Source organism: Drosophila persimilis, unplaced genomic scaffold (genome assembly GCF_003286085.1).
Source record: "Drosophila persimilis strain 14011-0111.01,24,50 unplaced genomic scaffold, DperRS2 tig00000124-arrow-pilon, whole genome shotgun sequence".
Classification (NCBI taxonomy): Eukaryota; Metazoa; Arthropoda; class Insecta; order Diptera; family Drosophilidae; genus Drosophila; species Drosophila persimilis.
The window spans coordinates 9,673,725-9,698,520 of NW_020825294.1; the positions used below are offsets into that span (position 1 = coordinate 9,673,725).

At 44.9% G+C, this 24,796-nt stretch overlaps 4 protein-coding genes across 7 annotated transcripts; 3 read left to right on the top strand and 1 right to left on the bottom strand.

Annotated features, from left to right (window-relative positions):
- LOC6596596 (putative uncharacterized protein DDB_G0291608) lies at nucleotides 1-23,034 on the bottom strand. 3 transcript variants are annotated; one of them, XM_026987997.1, is made up of 12 exons: nucleotides 22,915-23,034; nucleotides 20,711-21,553; nucleotides 17,748-17,854; nucleotides 15,010-15,083; nucleotides 12,470-12,586; nucleotides 3,154-3,283; nucleotides 3,008-3,094; nucleotides 1,490-2,947; nucleotides 823-1,426; nucleotides 639-762; nucleotides 448-577; nucleotides 1-383 (listed from the first exon to the last, which is right to left on the bottom strand). In XM_026987997.1, the coding sequence occupies exons 2-12, from the start codon at nucleotides 21,259-21,261 to the stop codon at nucleotides 250-252; spliced, it is 3,516 nt and encodes a 1,171-aa protein (XP_026843798.1). In that variant the 5' UTR covers nucleotides 21,262-21,553; nucleotides 22,915-23,034; the 3' UTR covers nucleotides 1-249. The 3 variants fall into 3 exon arrangements, with proteins under 3 accessions (XP_026843798.1, XP_026843799.1, XP_026843800.1); XM_026987998.1 differs by lacking the exon at nucleotides 22,915-23,034 and adding an exon at nucleotides 22,195-22,508; XM_026987999.1 differs by lacking the exons at nucleotides 15,010-15,083; nucleotides 17,748-17,854; nucleotides 20,711-21,553; nucleotides 22,915-23,034 and adding an exon at nucleotides 12,792-12,815.
- On the top strand, nucleotides 6,597-7,585 carry LOC113565403 (gustatory and pheromone receptor 39a-like). The gene has a single exon (XM_026987290.1). It carries the CDS (start codon nucleotides 6,597-6,599, stop codon nucleotides 7,494-7,496), a length of 900 nt encoding a protein of 299 aa, XP_026843091.1. The 3' UTR covers nucleotides 7,497-7,585.
- Nucleotides 7,577-12,461, top strand: LOC6596598 (gustatory and pheromone receptor 39a). 2 transcript variants are annotated; one of them, XM_026988001.1, is made up of 4 exons: nucleotides 7,577-8,549; nucleotides 12,084-12,146; nucleotides 12,216-12,305; nucleotides 12,375-12,461. In XM_026988001.1, exons 1-4 carry the CDS (start codon nucleotides 7,641-7,643, stop codon nucleotides 12,459-12,461), a joined length of 1,149 nt encoding a protein of 382 aa, XP_026843802.1. In that variant the 5' UTR covers nucleotides 7,577-7,640. The 2 variants fall into 2 exon arrangements, with proteins under 2 accessions (XP_026843802.1, XP_026843801.1); XM_026988000.1 differs by lacking the exon at nucleotides 7,577-8,549 and adding an exon at nucleotides 11,052-12,007.
- Nucleotides 9,575-10,980, top strand: LOC113565404 (gustatory and pheromone receptor 39a-like). Its single transcript, XM_026987291.1, has one exon. It carries the CDS (start codon nucleotides 10,024-10,026, stop codon nucleotides 10,978-10,980), a length of 957 nt encoding a protein of 318 aa, XP_026843092.1. The 5' UTR covers nucleotides 9,575-10,023.
- Nucleotides 23,035-24,796: the final 1,762 nt, after the last annotated feature.

Below are 24,796 nucleotides of genomic sequence, written 5' to 3' on the forward strand. Positions count from 1 at the left end.
TCAAAAACTTGTAAAATCGTTTGTTTATTTTACTCTTAAGTCATAGATTGTAGGCACTATTTGCTGCACTGCGTCAACTGCCGCTGGCTGCCGAAACTCTCGTATAAAAATCTGCCTAATTCGCATTTTGTACAATTCATGCATGCTGCACTTTGGCTAGCAAATAAGCCGAACAATTTGTTAAAGTTCTTTGTTTAAAATAAAAGACCGAATTAAATAAATTCATATCACGGGCAGCAGCAGGAACGGTTAGGAGCCATGCAGATTGGGATGCTGGCCACTTGAGTTCTGTAGGGCTTTTGCCACCTCCTCCTGCAACGTGCTGGGCGGCTCCGACACAATGTCCGTGTGCATGGATAGGTACTTCAATTTGTTCGTAACAGCTAACAGAGGAGGAATAAATGTGTCAGTGATTTCTTTGGCCAGAGATGGAGGCGACATGCATACCGGGTCGCAGATCAATAAGTGAGCAGTGCTGATCCACCCAGAGGAAGGCGGTGCGACGCAGCTCATCGAGACTGGCACTCGAGACGGTTGAGGTGTATGAGGCAAGCAGTGGCTCCAAAATGAGACCCAACTAAAAAGGAAAGCGAATATTTAAATAGGTATTCATAGGCATAGGCATGCCATCTACTTACGATCCAGAACTTCCAATCGTTCATCGTATTGTATCGCACATAGATCTCATAGAGTTGGCGAACGTGCTCTGTGCCCTGCCGGGTCACAGGCGCTCCATTTGCAGGAAGAATCGAGTGGAGGTGCCTGCAGATATACAATTGAAATCGTTAGTTAAATTTAAAATAGAAACAAGATGTTTCTTACGTTAGGGAGTTGTTCAGCTCATCTCTCTCCATTCGCAGCGCCTCGATCTTGTCCTTGAGGACATTGCGCTCCTGTCGCAGCTGCTTTATGTGGTCCGCTCCCTTCTGCAGCATGGCCGCTTTACTCAGCTTGGCATTGGGGTTCTGCTGCAGCTGTGGTATGAGCGCATGCAGCGTGTCGAAGCCATTCTTGATGTTATAGCGTCGCTTCTGCTCTGCATGTATGTGGCCGGCACGGCGCTGTGTGTCCCTTGGCTGATACTTTGCCGATGGCGAGAGCGGGGAGCCCTGCGACTCGTGAAACGGCGAGTCTGGCGATAGACTCAGGTTGCTGGATCCGCCAAAACCGTGAATTTTACCGAGGCCACCCGGAGGACTGTGCTGGGCAGGATGCGCTGCTATCACCATGGGCAATGAGGCGGACTTCTTTGGTGAGTGTTGCTGCGCTGGCACGGGCACGGGCACTGACAATGGCGTCGAGGCGGCAGCATAATGAGCCGGCGACACGTTGGTGCAGCTGTTGTTGCTGGTCGTGGCTATGGCACTGCCGGAAGAAGAACTTGACTGTTGCGAGCTGTTTGCCACCGCTGACTGCAGGCGTGTATCTAAAGACAGGGGTAAACAGATTAGCAAATGACGGGATCTGCGTTTTGTTGTGGGCCACTTACTCGATGTCAGGAGCTGTGCCAGAGTGCTGTTGAGCATGGGATCGCTGGTGGCTTGTTGCATTTGCTGTGTAACGAGCAGATTGCTGCAACTGTGGGCGCTGGCAGGCGAGCTACCTGCTCCGGCAGCAGCCACCACCGACTGCTGGTGCATCGAATTGCTGCGCACACGGGACTTTCCCTTGGCGTGATATTTGGGCACGGCAAAGGGCTGTTCGTGGACTGTGAGCTGCTGGATGCGGGCATCGTGTAGTTTGTTTAGCGACACATTCAATGGCAGGCTATTGGAGCGATGGATCTCCTTGGGCAAGACGGTGTTGGGAGTCACCCATGTGGCGGTGCTGACAGCAGGAGGTTGCTGCTGTTGTTGTTGCTGTTGTTGTTGTTGCTGCTGCTGCTGTTGGTGCTGTTGTTGCAACAAACTTGCCACAGTGGATTGCTGCTGCTGCTGCTGCTGTTGGTTGTTGTTCACTTGCTGTTGGCGAGTCAACTGCAGAAGCTGCAGACCCAAAGGAAGCGACTGCTGCTGATGCATTTGCTGCTGCTGGTCCTGTTGCAGATATCCCTGTTGCTGCTGCTGCTGTTGTTGTGGCAGTCGCGGTACATTGAGAAATGACCCTGCCGAGGCGGACTTCTTGAACTGAGGATAGGGCTTGTAGCCGATCGAGTTGTAGCCGCCGCCGCCGCCGCCATCGTTCAGCAATGACATCACATCCGTCTGCAGAGGTTCCGCCTTCACGCTGATCTGCTGCTGATGCGGCTGCTGTTGGTAGTTGTCCGTGTAGCTGCTCAGGAAACTCTGATTGTTGAAAGCGTTTGGCTGTTGCGTAGGAAAATGTTGTTGTTGCTGCTGCTGTTGTTGTTGTTGTTGCTGCTGCTGTTGTTGCCCTGCCTGATATGTGGCCGCCTGCAACACAACGCCTGCACCAAGATGCTGCTGGTTCTTCTGCTGCTCGGCCAGCATCTGCTGATAGATTGTAGTCTGATGAAGCGTCGGCTGAGCCTTGTCATAGTTGTGCGGCTCTCTGCGGAACGGACGCTGTGTGCTCTTGGCCACGCGTCCATTGATCACGCACCGATTGCTGCCATCGTTGTTGCTGTTGAGGACTCCAAAGTGCTTGCCACCATGCACCATCCGACCCGACACGGAGCCAGAAGTGTCTCCCATCAACTGAGAGTCGTTGGCCGACTGTTGTTGCGTCTGTCGTGAAGCCGTGAAACGGTGCTCCAACTCATTGTAGGACATCGTATTGATGGGGGTGTTCAGCTCCAGCATATTGGCATCCACATTGCCGCCGCCTCCGCCGCCGCCCCCACCACCGCCATCCATCAGGCTGACGTGGGAGTAGAGGGTATGCGGTGCACCCACAATCGCTGGCAGGCAGTAGTCATCGTTCTTGAGCATCTCCGCATCGGTTCCCTCCTCCGGAACGGGTGGCAAGCGTGTGGTGGGTAGCAGATCTAAGTGAATGAAGGGATAACCATGAAATATACTCCTTATAGAAACAGCCAGCGACTCACCTGAGAAGGTAATGTCGATGTCATCTAAATTCGGTTGCAATGGCCCCAAACTGGGTTGAATAAAGTCCGCAATGCCTGCTCCACGTGCTGGAAAGAATGAGACATTTGCTACAATTTATTCATAAATTTCTGGGCTAATGTCTTACCAATTTCTCTTGAGTCCGGAAAGGGAAATGGTACATTTATGGCCGAGAACAATGTATCCGTAGTCCAGTCGTCGGGCATCAAGTTCCTATCGTTTAGCGGTGACCATTCCAGAAAGTCCAATTCGCTCTTCTACAAAATAACGATAAAAAAAGGAAGGAGACCGCAGACTAATTAGCTGATGTTTCAATAGAGATATTGGGAGATATGCCAGTGTACTTTAATTTTATAAATAATTTCTGTCGACGTTCCGTCAGTCTGATGTGCGACATCCTGCCACACACACATGCGGGACGCGTTGCACGACTTGCTGAAGTATCAGCGTCGCCTGGGCCTTACAACCGTTGACACTGAAGACCAGAATGGAAACTGCTGCAAACTGAGACCCAACTGGGGCACTTTCTTCCAGTTTTGGCTACTGCAAGGCGTCGTTGTGTTCACCTGCAGAGTCTTCATCATCTTTTGGGACCACAAATTTGAGGCAACCCACACGGGAGTGGCCAACCACTTTGCCCATGTTCTGGAGGTCCTGGAGCCCCTGTCTATATCTTGGTTGCTCGTGTGGATGAGACTGCATGAGGGTCGCCAGGTGCGGCTTCTAAATCGACTCCAGGAAATGGCCAGAGTGTGCCATCAAGTGGTGACCATCCCACGCTGGCTCCTCCGCTTGTGGTTGATCTCCAGCGTGGGCATCGTCTTGTCGTGTTTGTTGTATGCCTGCACACTTACGGGCTTAGAATTAGTCAGTCTGGTACCTTATGGGACCTTCATCCTGCGACACACGTACTACAACTATCTAATCACCTTCTTCACGGCCATCATCTTTGGAATGGAACAGATCCTAATGGCCCACCGTCGTCGCATTGAGCGTTCTTTAAGGTCTAACAATAAAAGGGAGCTAGCTCGCAGTCTCTGCGCGATCGATGAGATCCATTTGCTCTGCGAAACGGATATCAACTACATTTTTGGTGGATCCCTGGCCTTGCAGATGCTCTACATCGTGCTGAGCACAGCCTCCTTTGGTTATATATTGTCATTGGAGTGGTTTGAGCTGTTGACATGCGGTGCAATTGTGCTATGCATATTTCCCACCATGTTTTACTCTGCAATGCCCGCATGGAGCATTCGACTGCAGGTGGAGGTGAGTGCAAAACGTCCTTTATTTTTTAAAATTAATTTCAGGGTTCAACATCAAGGGTTTATCTATATATTGCCCCACAAAAGATCTCCTGTCTATCGAAACCTCTCAGTGGCAATAGCAATAAATGTCCAAAGAATAGACAATCGATTCTGTGAGGTCGTTGGCAGATTCTGGGTTTGCAATTCCATTTTGTTTGCCGATTGGTAGAATCAAAGTTCAGTGGTTTCATGGAGCTGCCAGAGGCTAGCCACTCTGTTGTTGCCGTTCTTCTCGAGGACGGGGATGCAGGACACTCAGATGAGCCACCTAATTGAGGTGCAACGTCTCTCCAGAGGTACATGTTCCCTCTTGGCTGCCCATCTCCTGGCTACCTTCAGTTTTTGATTACCAATCTCCACATGGAGCACGTATTGCATCTATAAAGTTATCTGTAACTTTCTTAGAATCCCCTATTTGGCACTCGTATATCGAATTATTTGTATTTTGAGGTTTAATCGGGAGTTGACAAAGGAACTTCTCAAACAAAACACAAATAACCTCAGAAGAATCATCTCCCATCATCTAAAGGTCCGTGATGAGATCGTTTTGCTGTTTAAACTCCATCTAAGTGTCGTTTTTGTCTTTACTCTCCTGCTGCATCACCTTTGGACACATCAAGGTCGTGACTCAATGTTTGTGCATCTGTGACTCCATTGAACGAAGAGGTGAGTGCTGTACAGGTTCTTGCTCTTATAACCATTGCTCAAATGTCACATATACTTTCCTCAAATGATAGAAATGCTTGTCTAGGGATTTACCAAATGTTTGCGCCATTTAAAGCCCTGGCGATAAAAGTTAAATTAACTTTGAAATGCCTTAAGCTGATAGACTACTTATCAGGAAATGGCGTTTTAATTCATTTGGCAATCAAAACACTGAGTAACTCATATAGATATCCAACTAGAACTCGGTTTCAGTCGATATGGTTCTCTATACTCTGATAAAAGCCCAAGAAAATCTCATTAATCCAAGCCACAAAGGTGTAGCTGATAGAAATCTCTTGGTTATTATTGAATTGGAATCAATATTTGTGATATTAATGATGTTCGAAACAGGCCTGTCGTGGCTTCATACCACGAAAAAGTATTCAGTCCTTCGCTCGAATTGAGGCCTAAAACACGCGTCACCATGGGGCAGAAGCTTCTGCTGACCTTTCTGCACTACCAACGCTACTTGGGGCTCTCGGACCTCGATTACTCCGAGGCGGGGCGCGGCTATTGGCTGCATGCCACCTGGTATTCCTATGCCGCACAGTTCCTGGTGGCAGGAACGTTCTTTTCCGCCCTGGTGGCAGCTTTATCGGAACCCCTGTACTACATAAACACGGGCTCGATGACGGGCAATATATTCGATAATGCAGTGATGATGACTGCCTCCGTGACGCAGCTTCTGGCCAATCTGTGGTTCCGTTCGCAGCAGCAGACCCAAGTGGCACTGCTCCAGCGACTGTCGAAAGTTAAGGAGCATCTGCAGGTGGATACCGTAGCCCTTTCCACTCCCCGACGGATGTACCGCCTGTGGGTCGGCACTTGGTTTTTCTATGGCTACATGGTGGGTAGTTTTGCGGCCAGTTTTTGGCTAGCAAAGCCAAAGCTCAGCCATGCCTTGACCCTCCTGGGCTTCGGTCTACGCGTCATGTCCGCCAATTTCCAATATACTTGCTACAGCGGCATGGTGTGTCTCCTGCAGAGACTGCTCCGTGCCCAGGCGGAAGAACTGCAGAATCTGGTGGACACACATCCCATTCCTTTGGAGGCATTGGCCAAAAGTTTGCGTGTCCACGATGAGATCCTGATGCTCGGTCAAAGGGAGTTTGTGCAAGTCTACGGCGGCGTCCTGCTGTTCCTCTTTTTATATCAAGTGATGCAATGTGTTTTGATATTTTATGTCAGCACTTTGAAGGGGTCCCTTAACCTTAGGACGACATTAACGATGTCCGGTTGGCTGTCGCCAATGCTCCTGTATCTCATCCTGCCATTGATGGTCAACGATGTGAGCAATCAGGTGAGTCCTCCAGGAACTCTTGCGTCCACTCTGCACACCTTACCCCATCCTTTCATAATAGAGAGAGAGAGAAACCACCACAATAACTCTTTAATTAATTAGAAATACCAACACATATCCTAGATGTATTAACTAATTGCTTTACTGATGTGCAATACAAGATATTGCTGGCGAATGGCCTCTTTTCGAGTAGAATTTTCAGTTTAAGGACTTGCAGGATGGTGTTTTCAGTCTTGCAGTTGAACTAACGCATTAAGCACAATGAAACTGCTAAAGTTCCTCCATTATCAACGCTATCTGGGCCTCTCAAACTTGGATTACTCCCAACACCAACAGAGATATACGCTTCATGGCACCTGCGTTTCCTACGGGCTGCAGTTCGTTGTGGCAGTGATATTTGTGTCTGCTTTTGTGTCAGCATTGGCTGAATCCGTGAACTACATGCAAACGAATTCGTTGACGGGAAACATCTACGATCACGCGGTGATACTGACTGTTTCGGTTACCCAACTCCTGGCCAATCTGTGGTTCCGTGCGCACCAACAAGCCCAAGTGACTCTCCTGCGTCGACTCTCCAAGGTGATGCGGCTTCTAAAAGTGAGCACTCTCGCCTTGGGACAGCCTCGATGGGTGTACCGCCTGTGGGTTGCGGTGTGCCTTTGGTACGCCATGATGATCGGGTCATTTGGCTCCAACATTTGGCTCTCCGGCATGAAGCTCTCCCATATCCTAACTCTCCTGGCCTTTGCTTTGCGTTTGTTGTGCGCCAATTTTCAGTTCACTTTGTACAGCAGCATGGTGTGTGTCCTGCAGAGACTCCTAGCTGTTCAGGGGGAACTTCTGCAGGTGCTCCTGGGGGATCCATCTGGCATCTCTCGAGGAGCCCTGGCTCGGTGTCTGCGGCTCCACGATGAGATATTGATGCTGTCCCAAGGGGAATTCGTGCAAGTGTACGGCGGCGTGCTGCTGTTCCTCTTTTTGTACCAAGTCATGGAATGCGTTTTGATAGCCTATGTGAGCACCTTGGAGGGCTTTCGTTCGATGCAGGAGCTGGCAAGGATTGTCTGTTGGATCTCGCCAATGCTCGTCTACCTCATCCTCCCATTGATGATTAACGATTTGTCCAATCAGGTGAGTCCTTGGGGGGCTACGCTTCCCTGACTGACAGTCTATTGACTTTGCGGCTTTCAGGAAATCAAAACAGTCCAAAGAAAACACAATTTGGGTAATGTTAGGTAATGTTAGGGTCTATCCATCGGCCTACTCCTTCGACCACGTTCAGTCTTTAGTCAGTCGTCCTTCGTCATGGAGGACCCTCCGTCTGGGGAACTTTGTGTGTATTACAAGATCTGCCGCTACTTGGGCATCTTCTGCATCGACTACAACCTCTCAAAGCAGAGATTTTGGCTGCGTCGCAGCCTCATCTGCTATGTGGTGCACTTTGCCGTGCAGACGTATCTCATCGGCTGCATCGCCATAATGGTGCTCTACTGGAATCACGCCTTCAAGGAAGAAATGACCCAGACCGGGAATCACTTTGATCGCCTGGTGATGCTCTTGGCCCTGGGAATGCTTCTGGTGCAGAATGCCTGGCTCATTTGGCTGCAGGCCCCCCATCTGCGCATCGTTCGCAAGCTGGAGTTCTATCGCAGGAAACACTTGCAACATCTCCGGTTCCAGCTACCCAAACGTCTCCTCTGGATAATCATCATCTCCAATATGCTCTACCTGTACAACTTCGTCAAGATCTGCGTCCTTGAGTGGCTGTCGGATGCCACGCGCCTGTTCGTGATCACTGCCCTGGGATTCCCCATCCGCTATTTGGTTACCAGCTTCACGATGGGCACCTACTGCTGCATGGTCCACCTGATGCGGCATCTCCTGCTCTCCAATCAGTCGCAGATTTCCCTCATAATCTCACAGATACAGGATCCCAAGCTCGGCTCCGCGAACGTCCTGAGACTTCGCGGCTGCCTGGACATGCACGATCGCTTGGTCCTGCTGTGCAACGTGGAGATCAGTCTCGTGTATGGCTTCATTGCCTGGCTATCTTGGATGTTTGCCTCTCTCGACGTGACTGGTGTGATATATCTGGCCATGGTGGTGCCATCCCTCAGAAATCCATGTGTACAGATAGTGGGCTATCTGGTGTGGCTGACTCCCTCATTGATGACCTGTGGCGCCAGCTTCATGAGCAATCGCGTGGCTCTACAGGTATGTTTTGTTGGGAAAACTGCATGCACACGACATGTATTTTGTTTTCTCTTTCGCACTCTTCGCATGTGCGTCTGGTTGGCATCGATTGTCGAAGAAGTTTTTGTAGTTTTTCCTTTTCTGTCTGCACAGAGAGGCTTTCTATTGAGCCTCTCCCATATTCCTTAATTATTTAATGGGTAAATATTTCACCGTCATGAATGCTCACAAAACTAATGGCAGCTAAATCAAGATCAATCTATTTATTGATTGTTCTGTGGGGTCCTTATTCATAGAAGGACCTGCACCTCCTGTGTTGCCAGTTCGTTATGTACCGTCATGTCCCTCGGTGTCGAGTTGCGCGTGTATTTGTCCAGTCTCAAGTGCCTCGGTCTCCTCTGCATTACCCATGAGCCCCACGACAGTGAATACAGAACACATGCCTCGAGGACTGATGAAACCCTGGCACTGGCAGGACTTGTATGCTCGCAATGCATTGCTCTACTGGCCCTGGGCCATGCCATTGTTCAACCCCGGGTGTACGAGCTCCCCCTCTACACTAATGTGGGGAATGTGTATTATGTGGCCAACTATGGACTCACCTGCCTAACGGTGTCCCTGTTCTACGCATATTTTTACCTAAGACGTCGAAGTTTCCTGTCGCTGGTGTCGGTGTTGCTCTACCATAATCGAGTGGACTTGGGGAACTGCCATTCGAGACAGTTCCTTCGACTGTACATCCTATTCGTGAGCCAGGTCCTGCTCACGGGCCTGCTGCAGATGATGATAATGCTTTACTGTAACAACGATCCATTGCACTCGTTTCTGCTGTTCTTTTTCCTGTCCTTCAGCTATATGCTGATCGCGCTGGTTATTGCGTTCTACACTTGCCTGGTGCAGATCGTGGCCAGCCTTGTGCGCCTCTACAATCGAGACCTGACTGCTGCCGTACATTCGCGTGCTCCGCTACCCACCACCTTGTGTCGCCTCCGCTTGCTGCAACGGAATCGCCTTCTTTGGGTCTGCCAGCAACGTTTGACCTCTGACTTTGGACTTGTCCTGACGATAATTATCGCATTCCTGCTGTTCTCTGCACCAGCAGCACCGTTCTTCATGGTAACGATTGTCTTTGAGATCGATGCGAGGCTGGTGGGGATGCGTCATCTGTTGATTCCTCTGGCAGTCACACTCCTGTGGAATCTACCCATTGTGGTGGCCCTCCTGATGACATTACGCACTGATTTGGTGGGCAAAGAGGTGAATTCTTAATTTACTTAATAATATCCACATGCAATGAATCGACTCAGCCCATGACTAAACAAACATTTCCCCAAGAGGTTCGCCTTCCATTTTCAAGGTTGAGTGAGTGCACTTCAATCATCCCTCCACACACATTCATTATTCATTCAATTCACTCAATCCCTGGAGTAAGTTATCCAATGAAAACAGTAAAGTCCTTTCCTGGCTCTGCTCATCAGTTGATTGCCACACTTCGATGAGGATGCACTCGTTCGGGGATCTGCGGACTCACCTGCGAACCCTTCGGTTGCTGGGAGTTTTTCGATTCCACATCGACTACGACAAATGCGTTGTCTCCTCGACGCCTTCGGAAGAGCGCGTGGCACGTTTCTATCTGTGGGGAGTCTTGTGGATCCTGCTTAATATCCAAACGTACTGCACCTACATGCCACAACACTTTTTCATGGTCAATTACAATGCAACGGGGAATTGCTATTCTTTGATCAACATACGGACGTGCAACGTGACCACAGCTCTGATCTACACAATGCTCTACGTGAGACGCTGTCGCTATGCTCGTCTCTTGGAGACAATGCTGCGCCTCAACCGGGCCTTCAGGGATCCGCAGTCATCCTCCTTGTACGGCATCCATCTGACACTCTTTGTGCTCTGCATGATCAACTATGGCCATGGCTACTGGCGGGCGCAGGTCCGGCCGACGTCCATTCCCATCTACCTTTTCCAGTATGGATTCTCATACATGCTCATGGGACAGCTGGTGGTCCTGTTTGTCAGCTTTCAAAGGATACTCCTCTCCAGTTTGAGGTGCTACAATCGAAAGTTGTTGGGAAGTCGCCAGCTGTCCCGCGAGTGCCGTGAGTTCTATGAGGATTTCCGTGATTACAATCAGATTATAAGACTCTGCCATGAGGACATCCACGACTGCTTTGGTCTCCTGCTGCTCCCCATAACCGGATATGTGCTAGTGACCACACCATCGGGTCCTTTCTATCTGATTTCGACGCTTTTCGAGGGCCTCTTTCGTACGCCATGGCGCTTTGCCTTTATGTTTTTGACTTGTGTATTCTGGAGCATGCCTTGGGTGACCCTGCTGGTGCTCGCGATGGGTACTACAAATGTCCAAAGGGAGGTGAGTAGAAGGTGCCTCCCCCACCCATTAATCTCGAATCAGTACGCATATCTAGCTAATTAATTAATCCAAAGGTATTGACATTTGATGGCGAGACAGACCACACTGAAATGTTATATCCACTACCTTGATTACTTTAGTTTGTTGCGAAATGTCTGTGTGTCGGGACCTGCGCCTGTATCTCCGGGCCCTGAAATTCCTCGGCATGATGTGCTGGCAGTTCGAAACGGAACGGTGTCTGCTCCAGGCCACTCCCGAGTGTGAGCGCTATGCTCAGGTCTATACCGTAGTAGTTCTCTCTGGGACAACGGGTGCCCTCGCGTATGCGCATCTGCAGCCCGAACGCTTTCGTATGAAGGTCTACAATCGCACGGGAAACTTCTATGAGGCGGTCATCTTTCGATGCTCCTGCGTTGTCCTGTGGTTGCTCTACGTGTGCCTCTACCTCAGGCGTCATCGGCATATGGAGTTGGTGCAGTCTCTGCTCACCATTAATCGGACGTGCTTGGCCGGCAGTGTGGATCGGAAGTTCCGCAACAACTTCGTACTCTATGGAGCTCTGTCGGGTCTCATTTTTGGGAACCACATCAATGGTTATAGACATGCGGGGCTGGATTCCATTGCCCTCACATTAAATGTTGTGCTCTATACGTATGCCTTCCTGGTTCTCTGCCTGCTGCTCGTGTTTTTTGTGTGCCTCAAGCAGATCATGGCAGCAGGATTGACGCACTACAACGAGGAGCTGCGCCAAGGAATAGCCTCCTTAGATGTGGCAACTATTTTCTGTGGCAGACAGCAGATTCTTTCACTCCATGGCAGGCAACAGATTTCTGCTCTTCGTGGCAGACAGCAGCTTCTGGCGTTGTGCGAGGGGGAACTCAACGAGTGCTTCGGTCTCCTTATGCTGCCCATTGTGGCGCTGGTGCTGCTCCTCTCCCCCGCGGGTCCATTCTTTCTTATAAGCACTGTGCTGGAGGGCAAATATGGCCCCCAACAGTACATACTAATGGCCTTAACATCCATCTTTTGGGATGTACCCTGGATGATAATATTGTTCCTAATGTTGCGCACAAACGGCATCACGGTGGAAGTGAGACTTAAAACTAAAGGCTTTCTTATAGAATAGTCCATTAAATCTAATACATTTTCCATTCCTCTTCTTTCAGGCAAACAAAACGGCAAAGATATTGGCCAAGGTACCAAGAACTGGGACAGGATTGGATAGAATGGTAAGAACAAAGCGCAATAAGGAACATTCTTCCGTAAACTTTTTTCCTTTTATCTAAATACACTCGTAGATTGAAAAGTTTTTACTCAAAAACCTACGACAGCAGCCCATTCTCACAGCCTATGGATTCTTTGCTCTAGATAAGAGCACTTTGTTCAAGGTACACTCGTGCATCAATAAAAATATTATTCCAGAGGTTAATGGACAATTTGTACTCCATTGATTACAGCTCTTCACGGCAATCTTCACGTACATGGTCATACTCGTTCAGTTCAAGGAAATGGAAAACTCCACAAAGTCCATCAACAAATTCTGAGAACTTACCGAATCATAGGTTAAGCATCCCGTTGCCTTCGATCTATAGTTCTTGCGCCATTTTCTGTATTCAGCTTTGATTACGGCCGAATGACGTTTCCAGTATTTGCCTTCAAGCACAACGGTCTGTGTGCGGGTTTGTGTGTTTTTTGGGGTACAGACAGAAAGATAGATGTGTTGTTAATTTTCTAATCAAAAGTAAATGTCAAATACGTATGTACTAAACTTAATAATGATTAAAGCTAATCTGCGAGCGTCTCAGAGATAACCGCAGGTAGAGACACAGCGAGAGAGAGAGAGCGGAAGATGGAAGTAATAAATCCCCACATACCTTGCACATTGTCCCAACAATTTCGATTCCAATTCGGATTCTGATTCTGACTACTCCCCAGGTAGGTGTACTTTTGCAAACTGATTTGTTTTGTCAGAAAGCAAACAGAAAATAAGCCCCCAGCATAAAGCAGTCACAAAATTCTCAACTGCCGAGCTTTCTTGACGAACGTTTTCGTTGTTTTATTAACTCTTCGCTAACTTGGCCAAATGAAAACAGCTTGTAAACCAAAGATAAGATAAATCTTTTACTGGGGGTACAGGGTAAAGTCGCGCCCAGAGAGAGAAGTACATACCCCAGGGAAGACTACCGGAGGCAGGTGTACGGGAGGAGGTTGCATGTTGTTCAACATCGTCGAGTATCAGGTACACAACGACAGCGAGAAATCACAGCAATGGGAATTGTTATTATAAAATGGGTGTGTTCGGCGAGGCTTTGCCCCTCTCTCTAGAGCACAGTGCCTTCGAGTGCAGTAACCCACTCGAAACCCAAACCGAAACAGAGAAACGCTCGTGTTGATAAGCTAATTAGCAGATACTACTACACACAGTTGTAAGGGGCTTGTGTGCGGTGCTCTTGCAATATCTCTACTAATTATACAAATGGAGGGGACACTGTGCAAAGAAACTGATACTCGTGCACTGCTCGTTTTCTTGATCTACGAGGAAGTTAATGCTCGATCAACACTGCTGTTGGTTTTCATGGTATATCTGAAGGATGTCTAACAAGGGTTAATGCTATGATAGTTATAAGAAAAGATAAACAACCAATCGTAACCTTTTTTGTTGAGGCAGTAGGATTATCCTTTGTTCTTGTTAAACACCTTAGATTTCGTATACTTTGAACTTGTATGCCTATCCCGCGTCATGGAGCAGAGCTCCTCGGTCGATCAAAACTTCAGAATACTCGATTTCACGTTAATCCGACGCTTTATATAGCTCTCAAGTATTTAAGCGCAATAGATCGTTTCTGTGGCATAATATCCATCATAAATTGAAAATTCCTAGCAGTCAAAAGCCAATCATCCGCAGTCATAAATACCCCTAAATGCTGACGTTGATCAGGCACACGACTTTGGATGGTGATTTCTGCTTTCGGGATCTCCTCATTTAGTTATCGCAAAACCACGACCCCCAGCGAGGGTAGGATAGGAGGACATCACTCGACTGATGCGTGATCGTCGTACGATTGTCGTGCGCCATTGACTGGGAGAGAGATATGGTTAGAGATATAGCTGGGACCCGGGACCCCAACGTCAGCAACAGTCAACCATCCTACCACCATCCATCCCCCGGGACCCTCTCTACAGCAGCACGTGATAAGAGTGTCAGTGCGGTACGCTATTGGGGATGTATTTTTAGCTATCGTTAACCTATCGGCGGGGCAGGCACTTTTATTTATAGGCTGAGATTCATTATAAGTACCCCCCGAAAGTACGTGTACGAGTACAATCTTCGCTCAGCGGGTACTTATCGTTTTGGCTACTTTCGCTGGACGCAACTCAAAATTCCTCGTTTGCTATTGGATTTTTTTGGTTTATTCTACTTTCTGTATGTGCGACCTTGCCCGTACGACTTTTACTCTACTTCTATAAATATTGTGGCGCAAAGGAAACGGCGTGGCTTTGAACAGAAATCAAGAAAATAATCAGTAGATGCTAACTAATAATGATTAGTCGAGAAAAATATTGCGATTTAAGCCATACGAGTGTTTAGGGATATTATTATCAGGAGAGGGGCAAAAGTAGGATCCGGAAACCGCTCTAAAATATATGAATAGAAGAAGACAGGAGTAGTTCGACGCGTCATGCGGAAGTGCCCTTCGGTACAGAAAAATATTGTGCCGTAGTCTATAGTAAAACTGTTAAGGGTGATTGTGATAAGGAATGGACTCAAGAGTGCATGAAGTAGAGCAGTGCAAAACGTGGAAACACCTCCTAAGCGGTCGATTGGGGCACTTGAAGTTGGAGTTATCGCACATTTATAAAAGTCCTAATAGAACAATCCTTCTTAAGGATAATAACAGTACTGGAAGTAGCACTAAAACAAGTCGCAACATTTTTTCTCTCTTCTGTCTCTCTTTGCAATCACTATGGTTTTTTTTGCTCCCATTTACCTTATCGATTACCTGATATTCTGCACACATGCCCCAACTTGTTTTGTGGACACTAACATCCACTCTCCACCTGTCCACAGATGTCACTATGACTATTACTTACTTGAGGATTACTATGTATGTCAACGTCCAGCGGCGATGCGAATTGACACACCGGTGTTCTACGCTTTTGTATGACTGCAAAAAACACACAAAAACACAGTTTAGTACAGGAGATACATTGAAAAAAAAAGAAAAAATGAAATACAATACAAGTACAAATGTAACAAAAAGGTTGATAAGATTCTACGGAGAGATAGTGAATATTCCCCCCGGAGATGATGACAAAAAGCTGTCACCAAAACGTGTGCGCGAGTATCTGTATCTCTGGTGCTTCTTTCTGTATTTTTGGGGGATGGAGGCATGTGACGTATCTAAGCATTTCACAACAGAGCAAACAGCAATTAAATCTATATCATTCACTAAGTTAAATCAACGAGATACAGGCCTGAACAGTTTTACAGTCCCATTTTTGGTAGAAAAGATGCAAAGAGCGAACGTAGAATGCTCCAAGTCTGTAGATACCTGCTATGATTAAAAGGGTTTGGATATGTGGAATCTCTGAGGGCATATGTATAATAAACCCCAAAAACTACTCCTGTCTAAGATTATATTCATACATAATAATCAGTAATTATTGTACATATCATTTAGGCATTTTGTCTTTATTTTTATACCCCAAACAAACATTGTGATAGTATTTTACTTATATTTATTTTTAGATCTCTGAGAAAAGATACCCTATTAAAAGCAGAAATTTTTCCACAAAGATAATGGTGTTTCCTAAATGATATGTCTAGAGTTCTTTGACGTATCTGAGTGCAAGTTTCAGTAAATTTAAAGGCAACAAGAACAACATCTAAGAGTGGGGCTTGTCAGTTATGAAAGCCACACAAAAATTAGGGGAAAAGATTAATTTTTGGCCAGCAAAATCTTTTAAGAAGGTTGCAAATTAACCGGAGTTGTGGTGTGTGGAATCGTGTCAAGTCACTTAAAAGATATTCACAAGAGCTATAGTCACGAGAAGTAAGTCAATGAAATGTTGGATGTGCTGAATGTTAGGTAAAACGGGAGATAACCAATGAAAAACTGATCAGAATATTTTGAAAAAAATAATAAAAGGGAATTCGGAAGTCTTTCCACCGAAAATACAATGTCACCCAATTTGGCGGTTGCTAGTGCTATGAAGCATAAAGATTATAGGTTGAAAATTATATAGAATCAAGTACTAAATGATATCTGTTGCTGGGCTTGTTGTAGGTTGTTGTTTCTTATAAATAAACATAAAATTTTCCATTTGCCTTTGTCGTCGCTGTCGCTGTCGTTGTCGCTGTCGATTGTCGTTCCGTTGTCGTCGACATCTGGGGTTCGACGATAGAGATAATCGGTCGCCCTCTTCTCAATTGTGGGTTGTAAAGCCGCGCTGCCCACCTCTCACTCGCTCGCACTTCCAATGATGTAACGGAAAATTTTCGAAAATCAAATCGAAGATGACTTTGCTCTGTTTTTGAGAACTTGTAAACTTTTGATACTGAATACTGATATTTGCTATGAATGTTTCTTGGTTTGGCTTCTTGGTTTGTTGGGAATGTATTGTATGCACAACAGAGGTGCTAATCAATGAGACACTTGAGAGCTCGGGGCACGGGGCGGCACCGTTGGCAGCGCCGTAGTCTGCGCCACACTTCAGACTGACTAAAGCGGGAAAAACTTTGAGAGTATTGCCAGACCAGAGTGTGCTCCAGACATCAGCGCGGGAATCATATGTTTTTTGCTGATCCAAATCAAGCAGTGGCCAAATACGACTAGAATTTAAATGGAATGACAACAAAAACGAGAGGGGAAGAGAGACCAGACTTTGATAACGGGACCAAGGCCCCGATAACGCAGTGGCGGTCGGTCGGCCGCCGCCTGGCAACGCTACTTGTACTTGGACAATAAATGATGATGTCTGGTCTGGTCTGGCCTGGGGAGTGGGATTCTGCCCTAAACCAGTTGATAACTCTACTCTCCAGACAGCAACGAAACAAAAAACAAACAAAATAAAGTAATTCATATGTCTGTCCCTATCCCTGTCCCTGTCAGGCATCGCCCTCTGGATTGTGTGGGCCGAAACGAGAGAGCAATATAAAGAGCGATCGCTTTGTGCTTTGAAAGCTTCATTCGCCTATGCTCTCCCTCTCTGATTAGCTTTGGTCTGCTTTGCTTCGCTTCGCTCTCCACTGCTTTGTTTTTGTCTGTTGCTGTTGTAACTTTTGGCACGTGTCGTGCTGCTCAAGGAAACAAACATTAAAATGGTTTAGAATTAATTTTGGAAAATTTTACCAATGTCGACTGCGGTCAAAGGGGGAGGGCCGCAGCCCATGTAATTGGAGGAAAACATTTCCAAGAGTACTATCAAGAGCAGCAGATAAGGAAAAAGGGATGGGAGCTATTCATACAGTGGCTACAAATGGTCTTTAATTTCCTGATATGATACTATGTTATATGGATTACTGATCGGATGTGTTGAAATAGAATTTTAGGGAACTTCGAAAAAGGTATGTAAAACTAAAATGTTGTTGCTTTCATTTTCAAGCAATAAAACATTCTAATTTATCCAAAAATAAATTCCCTATTTGAGCATTTCACACTTTTATTATACACGATTCCCCCGATTCTAAAAACAATTTTTTATTATTTATGGGCTAATTTTTTCTGCTATTTCTCCCCGTCAAAGCCCAAAGCCCACGCAAATTCGTTCCACATTGAAAATATATTTCCTAACTTAAGTATATGTAAATCTAAATATAAATTACTCACATTGCATATGCCAGCAGCGCCAGATGACGTTGTTTAGGCGAATTTTGTCCTTCCAACGGAGTCGCACACCCTTGAAGTGATTCCATTTGGGAGAAGTGAGTTTTTGACTGAAAAGAGAGGAAAATGATTAGAAAAATTCTCGAGAAAAGCAAATAACAATCGTTGATAACCACTGACAGCAATCAAAATAGATAGAGACACTTCAGAATATTGGGTTAAACCCAATCGAAAAATGGGTTAAATTACTCATACGACATGTGGTTGCATCGGGAACAAAACAAAACTTCCTCTCTCTCTTTGATATCTGTTTCAACAATAATAAAACAAACACTTCCTTTTTGGTTTCAATATCTGTCTGAATAATCAGTTTGCAATAAACAAATCGATTTGTTTATAAATAATATAGAAATAAAAAGACTGCCGTCTATGAATAGATGCACCCCTAACCCCTGTAATCTAAGCGAAATCTATCTATACAATTCCGCATATATGTACATGTATGTACGAGTATGCAAAAAGTATCATAAATCCGCTGCTCTAATCAAGATTTACCCCTGCCTTTAGGTTAATCTAGAGGAAAAACAATTAATGGATACATATCGATATCAATTTAATAAACAACCTCTAATCAATACGACACTTGCGAGTGCTTGTTTATGATTATTATTGCTGCCGCTGATTCATCCATTCAGTAGGAGTTAATAAACAAACATCAGCTGCAGTGGTTCTCTACCCCCAACAATTGCTAGCCTGCATTCCGACCACCCATTGTGGGGGACGGACACACCACTCTCTGATACGAGTATCTGTATCTATCGGCACTATCTAGTGACGTTGCTTCCTGTATTGTACGAGAGCACATGATATAACCACAGAGCATTGGCACACATCCAGTTTTCGGTGATGAGGGAAATTCCATTCCACTGTCTATGCTGCGTCATCGACCTGAATGATGAGCAGCCGAATATTCCCTCTTGTTCAGTCTGCTGCTCTTTAAAACATAAATCTTTGAACTTGTTTTTTTTCCTTTTTTTGGGGAATGGGTACTTAATTTTGGGTTAATGAAATTGTAAATTTTGTTGTGTCTGGGCCGAAAGCCAAACGAGTTTTCGAGCCACCAAAAACATGGTGCGGGCAAGATGCTGCTAAGATCTCTGGTTGCTCTATGGCAAATAACAGACTTCAACCGATTAAAATTGTGTTAAAGATATCTCCTTGGATACTGTTAATTTGCTATTTATATTTACTATTTATTAAAAGATCTAATACCACTATCCATGGATTATTCTCCTACTAAAAGGAAAGAGCATCCCATATTCCCTGTGAAATTTCAAATAAAGCTCTTCCATTCCTCACTCCGAACTGGTTTTTGTGATACTCCTAGCCATGGAATTGCCTCGTAAAACCACCAAATATATTTGGAGTTACTCCCGGAGTGGAACCACCAGTTGGTGCCACTTGGCGTGCTTCCCCGTTTAGTAAAAATAAACCTGTTGAGAGCGTACGTTTAATTGAAGCATTTAGCGGCTGTGATATGGAATTCTTTGGGCCACCATAATGCTAATTAAGTCTTTCTACGATTCTCCTCTAATCTGCTGCAGTCTTAGCCATTGATTCCGTGATTCCTACGGGCTATAGTTTACTAATCTATCCGATTGGGGAGGCCCGTTCCCGATGTTTCCCTCGAATAACTATACTTTCAACCCGCGTAAGAGTTTTATTTATTTTTTTGCGCATTATCTAATGTATTGCCCCACAGCGCAGTTTGTTTCGAAATAAAACAAAAGTAAACCTGAATAAAAGTCCTGTGCAAATGCTGGGACGCTGCTGATAAGCCCCGCTATAGCTCAATATTCGTACTATCTGCCTGATAAGAGACGTAGGGCCCTATAAAATACTCGTATGCCAAATGGCAGACAAAAAAACAAACACAATGCTAAAGAAACCCGAAATATGGGACTTTGGCGGGACATGGGGTTAAAAATAGGTCCAACAGACGGTGGAACGTACGATGTTTGAGGATGACTAAAGGTCTGAATGAACCAGAAATATTCTACGGTGTACCCAAGCGTTGGAATTTCAAAAATGATACGGCATTCTGTGTCGCCAGACACAGAAATTCTATACTTATTCGGATCGAATACACTATGCAAGGGAAAAGCAACTGAGAACTAATTCAATTTTATAAGAACTCTTTGTATACCCGTAAAAGGTGATTGGAATTGAAATGATATCTTTTACCAATATGTTGCATTGCGTATAAAAAGCATTCAATTTTATAAATGTTACAGATACTTGTTGAACAATCTCCTCTAATATTTGTCACTAAGAATAAGATAATCGAATAAAAGAAGAACACATCCCAAGGAGTTTCTTTAAAAGAAGTTGTACATTATTCCATTAAAATTAATGATGGTCTCACCTACAATCCCATTCTATATCCGTATTCAGAATTTCTTTCATTCATTGGATTTTCACCTGCCAGAAGTTCTCAGCGGTTATGTGGCAAGAGTACATTGACTGCGACTCGAATCAGTTTTGGGGTGAGATCGGTTTCTGTTTCTGTATTACTTTGTTGTGCTACGTATCACTTTTGATATCGTATTATTGTGATATTACTCGTATTTTAGCAATTATTGCGTTGACGTCTGCAGTAATGGGAGAACCTCGAACCTGGGAAGACGACGGATCGGCGGACAAACGCGATTAAGGCGAAGTTGGGTCCAAAAGTAACCCGAGCATTCACCGGTAGCGCTGCTGTCCCGCGATTATGCGACCAAAGCTGTCACAGCTTTTTTTCGTGGTTTTTTTTTGCCCAATTTTTTTATCACGCGGCGTACGCGTGAAACCAAACAACAGAGCGGGAAACTATATTTCGTTGATTTTTTTTTATGCCAGTGGCACGTGTTGTTGGTGGGAGGGGAAAATTGAATGTCTAGTCTAGACCTGGCGACAAGACTCACCTGTAGGCCAGATTCATGCACTTGAAGAGCTTGGTGAGTGAAGTTTCGATCTCCAGATGTGAGGTGATCATGCTCATGCTGTTCTCATCGCACTCCTGGTCCATGCTATTGAAATGGTGGCCCACTGTCTGGGGCACGTAGAGCTGAACGTCGCGACAGGTGTTGGCCGGGGAGCCGGGCTTGTCCAAGCTGGGATCCTCTGGATCCAGCATCTTCACCTCGCCGTCGTCTTCGAGATCATCTTGCGCCTCCTCGGCCTCGAAGTGTGAGACCATAAACTGGCCCGAGTGGATCGATTCCCGTTCGGCTTTCAGTATGGCGGCCGCCGTGAGATCCGCTGAGGTTGGGGAGCATCCTGTGGGTCCTGGTCCATATTGAAGGTGTGGAAACAGCGACTGTTGCTGTTGCATCTGCAACTGTTGCTGCTGCTGTTGCTGCTGCAGCTGTTGTTGCATCTGTTGTTGCATCTGTTGTTGCAGCTGATGCTGCTGCTGTTGATGCGGAAACATTTGGTTTGTGCGTTGATAGCTCTCGTATTTATTCAGCATCATCTTCAGCAAAAAGTGCAGGAGGAGGGTATGGTATAGCCTTTCTCTTTTACTGTTTTTATAGTTTGTGGATGTTGTGGAACGGGGGTACACGGTTGACTTTTAGCTGTGGAGCCTGTGACCTGGGTACACTTTTCGGTGCTGTGGAACCTGTGTCCTGGTCACTCTTTTGGCTAGTGTGGAACGTGTCTGTCTGGGACTCTACTGCTTGTGTTTGGGCACACTTAATCGTTTTTTAATGTTTCTCATAGCAATTAACGGTTCTCGCTCGTAGTTTTGGGGACTTTCCATAGCTCTATAAATGGTTTAAGAGATGGTTAGAGATGGCAATAGATGGGTTTTTATCTTGGGTATACTATATTCATATATTCTGCGCATTTTCATTTGTTTATTAGCACTTTTATATTTTATTTATATTTCTTAGTTCTTGTTTTTAAGGCTAATTAACGCTCTTTTTGGTTTATAAACAATTTCCGATTAAGTCATTGATTTGTTTGCTATTTTTAAGCGTGTATTTGATTGACACTTTAACACTTTTTTAATAGATAGCATATTTAACACTGTTTACACTCTTTACTCCATTTACGCTCTTTCAAACTGCTTGCTCTTCTGGTTTCTGCCTTTTTGTCTTCTTAACTACCCCCTACGAAGCTCCTATCACTGCTTTATTTCTTTCAAACTTCTACATACGTTCTTCATTTCACACTGCTTGTATCATAAACACTTGTTAACTCCTCTTTCTACACTGCTTCAGCATCTTTCTTCCTGATACTGCTTACTTGTCTTCTTGCTCGCTTTCACACCTAACACTGCTTTCCTCTCTCTCTGGCTCTGTTATACACGTTCTAATGGTAAACACGCCCCGCTTTTTGCCGTTATATGCGTCACAAAGCACAATAATAATAGCAATAATCATACACACACAAACACACTCACTATAAACCAGTCGAGGTGGAGGGGATAGCACGAACGTCAGTAGCGCCAACGCGCGGCAATTGCCGATAATGAAAATTTTCAATTGCTTCTGCTTCTTTCTCTACCTCCGCTGCTGCTTGTGGTTCTCCGCGGAATAACTCTCCCGTCAGCACGCGCCCAACGAATTTTAACAAATGAATCGCGTATGAAGCTCTTGCTGGAGCAATGGGGGCTTTTCCATTTCACGAACAACGAACAGAACTGATCACGGCAGCGGCAGAGCAGCCCGCAAGAACCGTTTGAAGCTGCCTCTGGAAACCAAACCTGTGCGATTGCACACAATCAAAACATTGAACAGCTGACGCACTTCCCTCTCGTTCGCACACGCGCGTCTTATCAGCATAGGAATGTGCTGCCAGAGAGAGCGAGTGAGAGACAGAGCAGGCAGGCAGCATATTTGCGGGCGCCAGCGTCGGCAGCGGACAGCACCAATACAAATGCCTTAACAGAAATGTTTTCCCTTTCCTCCTCCTCTATGCAACAAATCGATTGACGGACTTTAATTTTCAGATCGATTTGATCCATCGATATGACCTTGCCCCACAAATGGTGCACTGCGTTGTTTTTTTTGGGACAAGGAGCTTTTTGTTTGGCCAACGTGCACTTTTGACCTCTGTCTCTGCCTCCGTTTTTCATATTCAATCACACACACGCACACAGCGTTTTGGGGGCGGGCACTACCGTTCAGCAAACACTTGGGGGCTCAGCCGCACAACGCACACACACGACGAACACGCAATGACGCGGCGCACACGTTTCTCAATGAAGCTCTCTACGTATTACGTAGTTTAATTGCAATTTAACACATATTTAATTAAAATGCGAGGAGCGAGCCCTCGCCCTCCCACCAGGGCTGCAAGTTTTGGGATTGCGCTTATAAACAGCATAGTAATGTGCTAAAAAATACCAAATAATGACAAAAACGCAAATGTGAGCTAGAGATGGCAGCGAATAATCGTGCGTTGCATTTTCTGGTTTCTGACTTACATATGTCACTAACCATATACACCGAACATGTCGCAAACATGGTTCCTGCGGATTTTAATCCATGGGTGCACATTTATTATTAAATTTTTCATGTATAAGTTTCGGATTGCTGGCATTTGTGGACAATTTCCTTTATTTTAATTTATTGTGTATTACTTTTGGGGCTGACAGTTTTTGAAGACTTTTGCCGTACTCTAAGAAGAAATGTTATACATAATATATTTCATACATGATATCACATTGGAATAATTTTCATTTAATATTACATATGTATATATATGTATATAATAAAGTCGCATTAAGATAAATACTATACAGTATGTACTATCTAGTATCCTTTTTAATATTGTTTTTATTTTTCCCCAATTTGCATAGCTCCCAAAAGTATGCACTACATTTTTGTTAATCGCTAAAGCTGGCGGAAATTAAGAAATTAATTAAATTTTGAAACTCGATACCAGGCGAACAGATCGTCAACGAATTGAAGGTGGTTGATATGATTGGATATATTGCCATATAAACCTTTTTTTCATGTGGTTGGCTACCCTTTTCCAAAGGTTCAAATACATCAAAACAGTTGTGGTAACTAAAACGGTTTTGAAACGGAATCAAGGGATTTTCTTTTGAACTAATGGAAATCGCAAAAATGTTCTTCAAGACGATATATGTATGTATGTATCAAATCGTTTCAAAAAAACGTTTCAATAAATGCTGCTGTAGCATGTCCCGCAACATGGACGCAGGATGGGCAACCATTGCGACTGGTTTTTTTTTTGTTGAATCTTGAAAACTAAGGGTTTTAGTTAGCCAGAATTATTCGATGGAATATCAAAATTGAGGAATATGTAAAATATAACTTTAATTCGTCAGTATATTTTTGGTATATTTTGAAAATGAGACAGTATATTTCTGAGGGCCTTATCGATAAGTCGAATATCCATTTTCGCTAAAACCTCTTTTTACGCCAAATCCAATAAAAGCGAGTATTTAAAATAAACCAGTCAATTAGAAAAAAAGGTTCATTAATTGGATACAATTATGTGGGCATGGCTAAATCTTCCATATAGCTGATATTCGACGGAAGATCGAAATTGAGGGAATCGTCGTATTTGTTGAATCGGTAATGGCCCGGTTGACAACATTTAAATCCTTGTCGCTCACATTCAAAAAAGTTATATTTGGCGCGCATCACTCGTAACCAGTCGATAGTATCGATAACCGAACTTGAATCGGGTAAGGACCTCTTTTACCCGATTGACAACAATGAGTCTCATTCCATGCACACATACCCTGGGGGAAATGGATGTTATAGAATTGTGAATATGTTTGTCATCCCAGGCAAAAACAATTTATTTTCAATATATTTTAATATTATTTAATATTATTTTCAATATTTCAACGATATTTTAAAGCTTATTGTCTTCTTGAAGAGACCAAGAATAGGTATCAGGATCGAGATATGTATACAAAACACTCATCATATACATGAATATGTCTAAAAAATGTCAATTTGAGAAAAGGTCTTTATTAGTTACGTTTTAACTTCATATTAATATTTATACTTTCATATAAAATT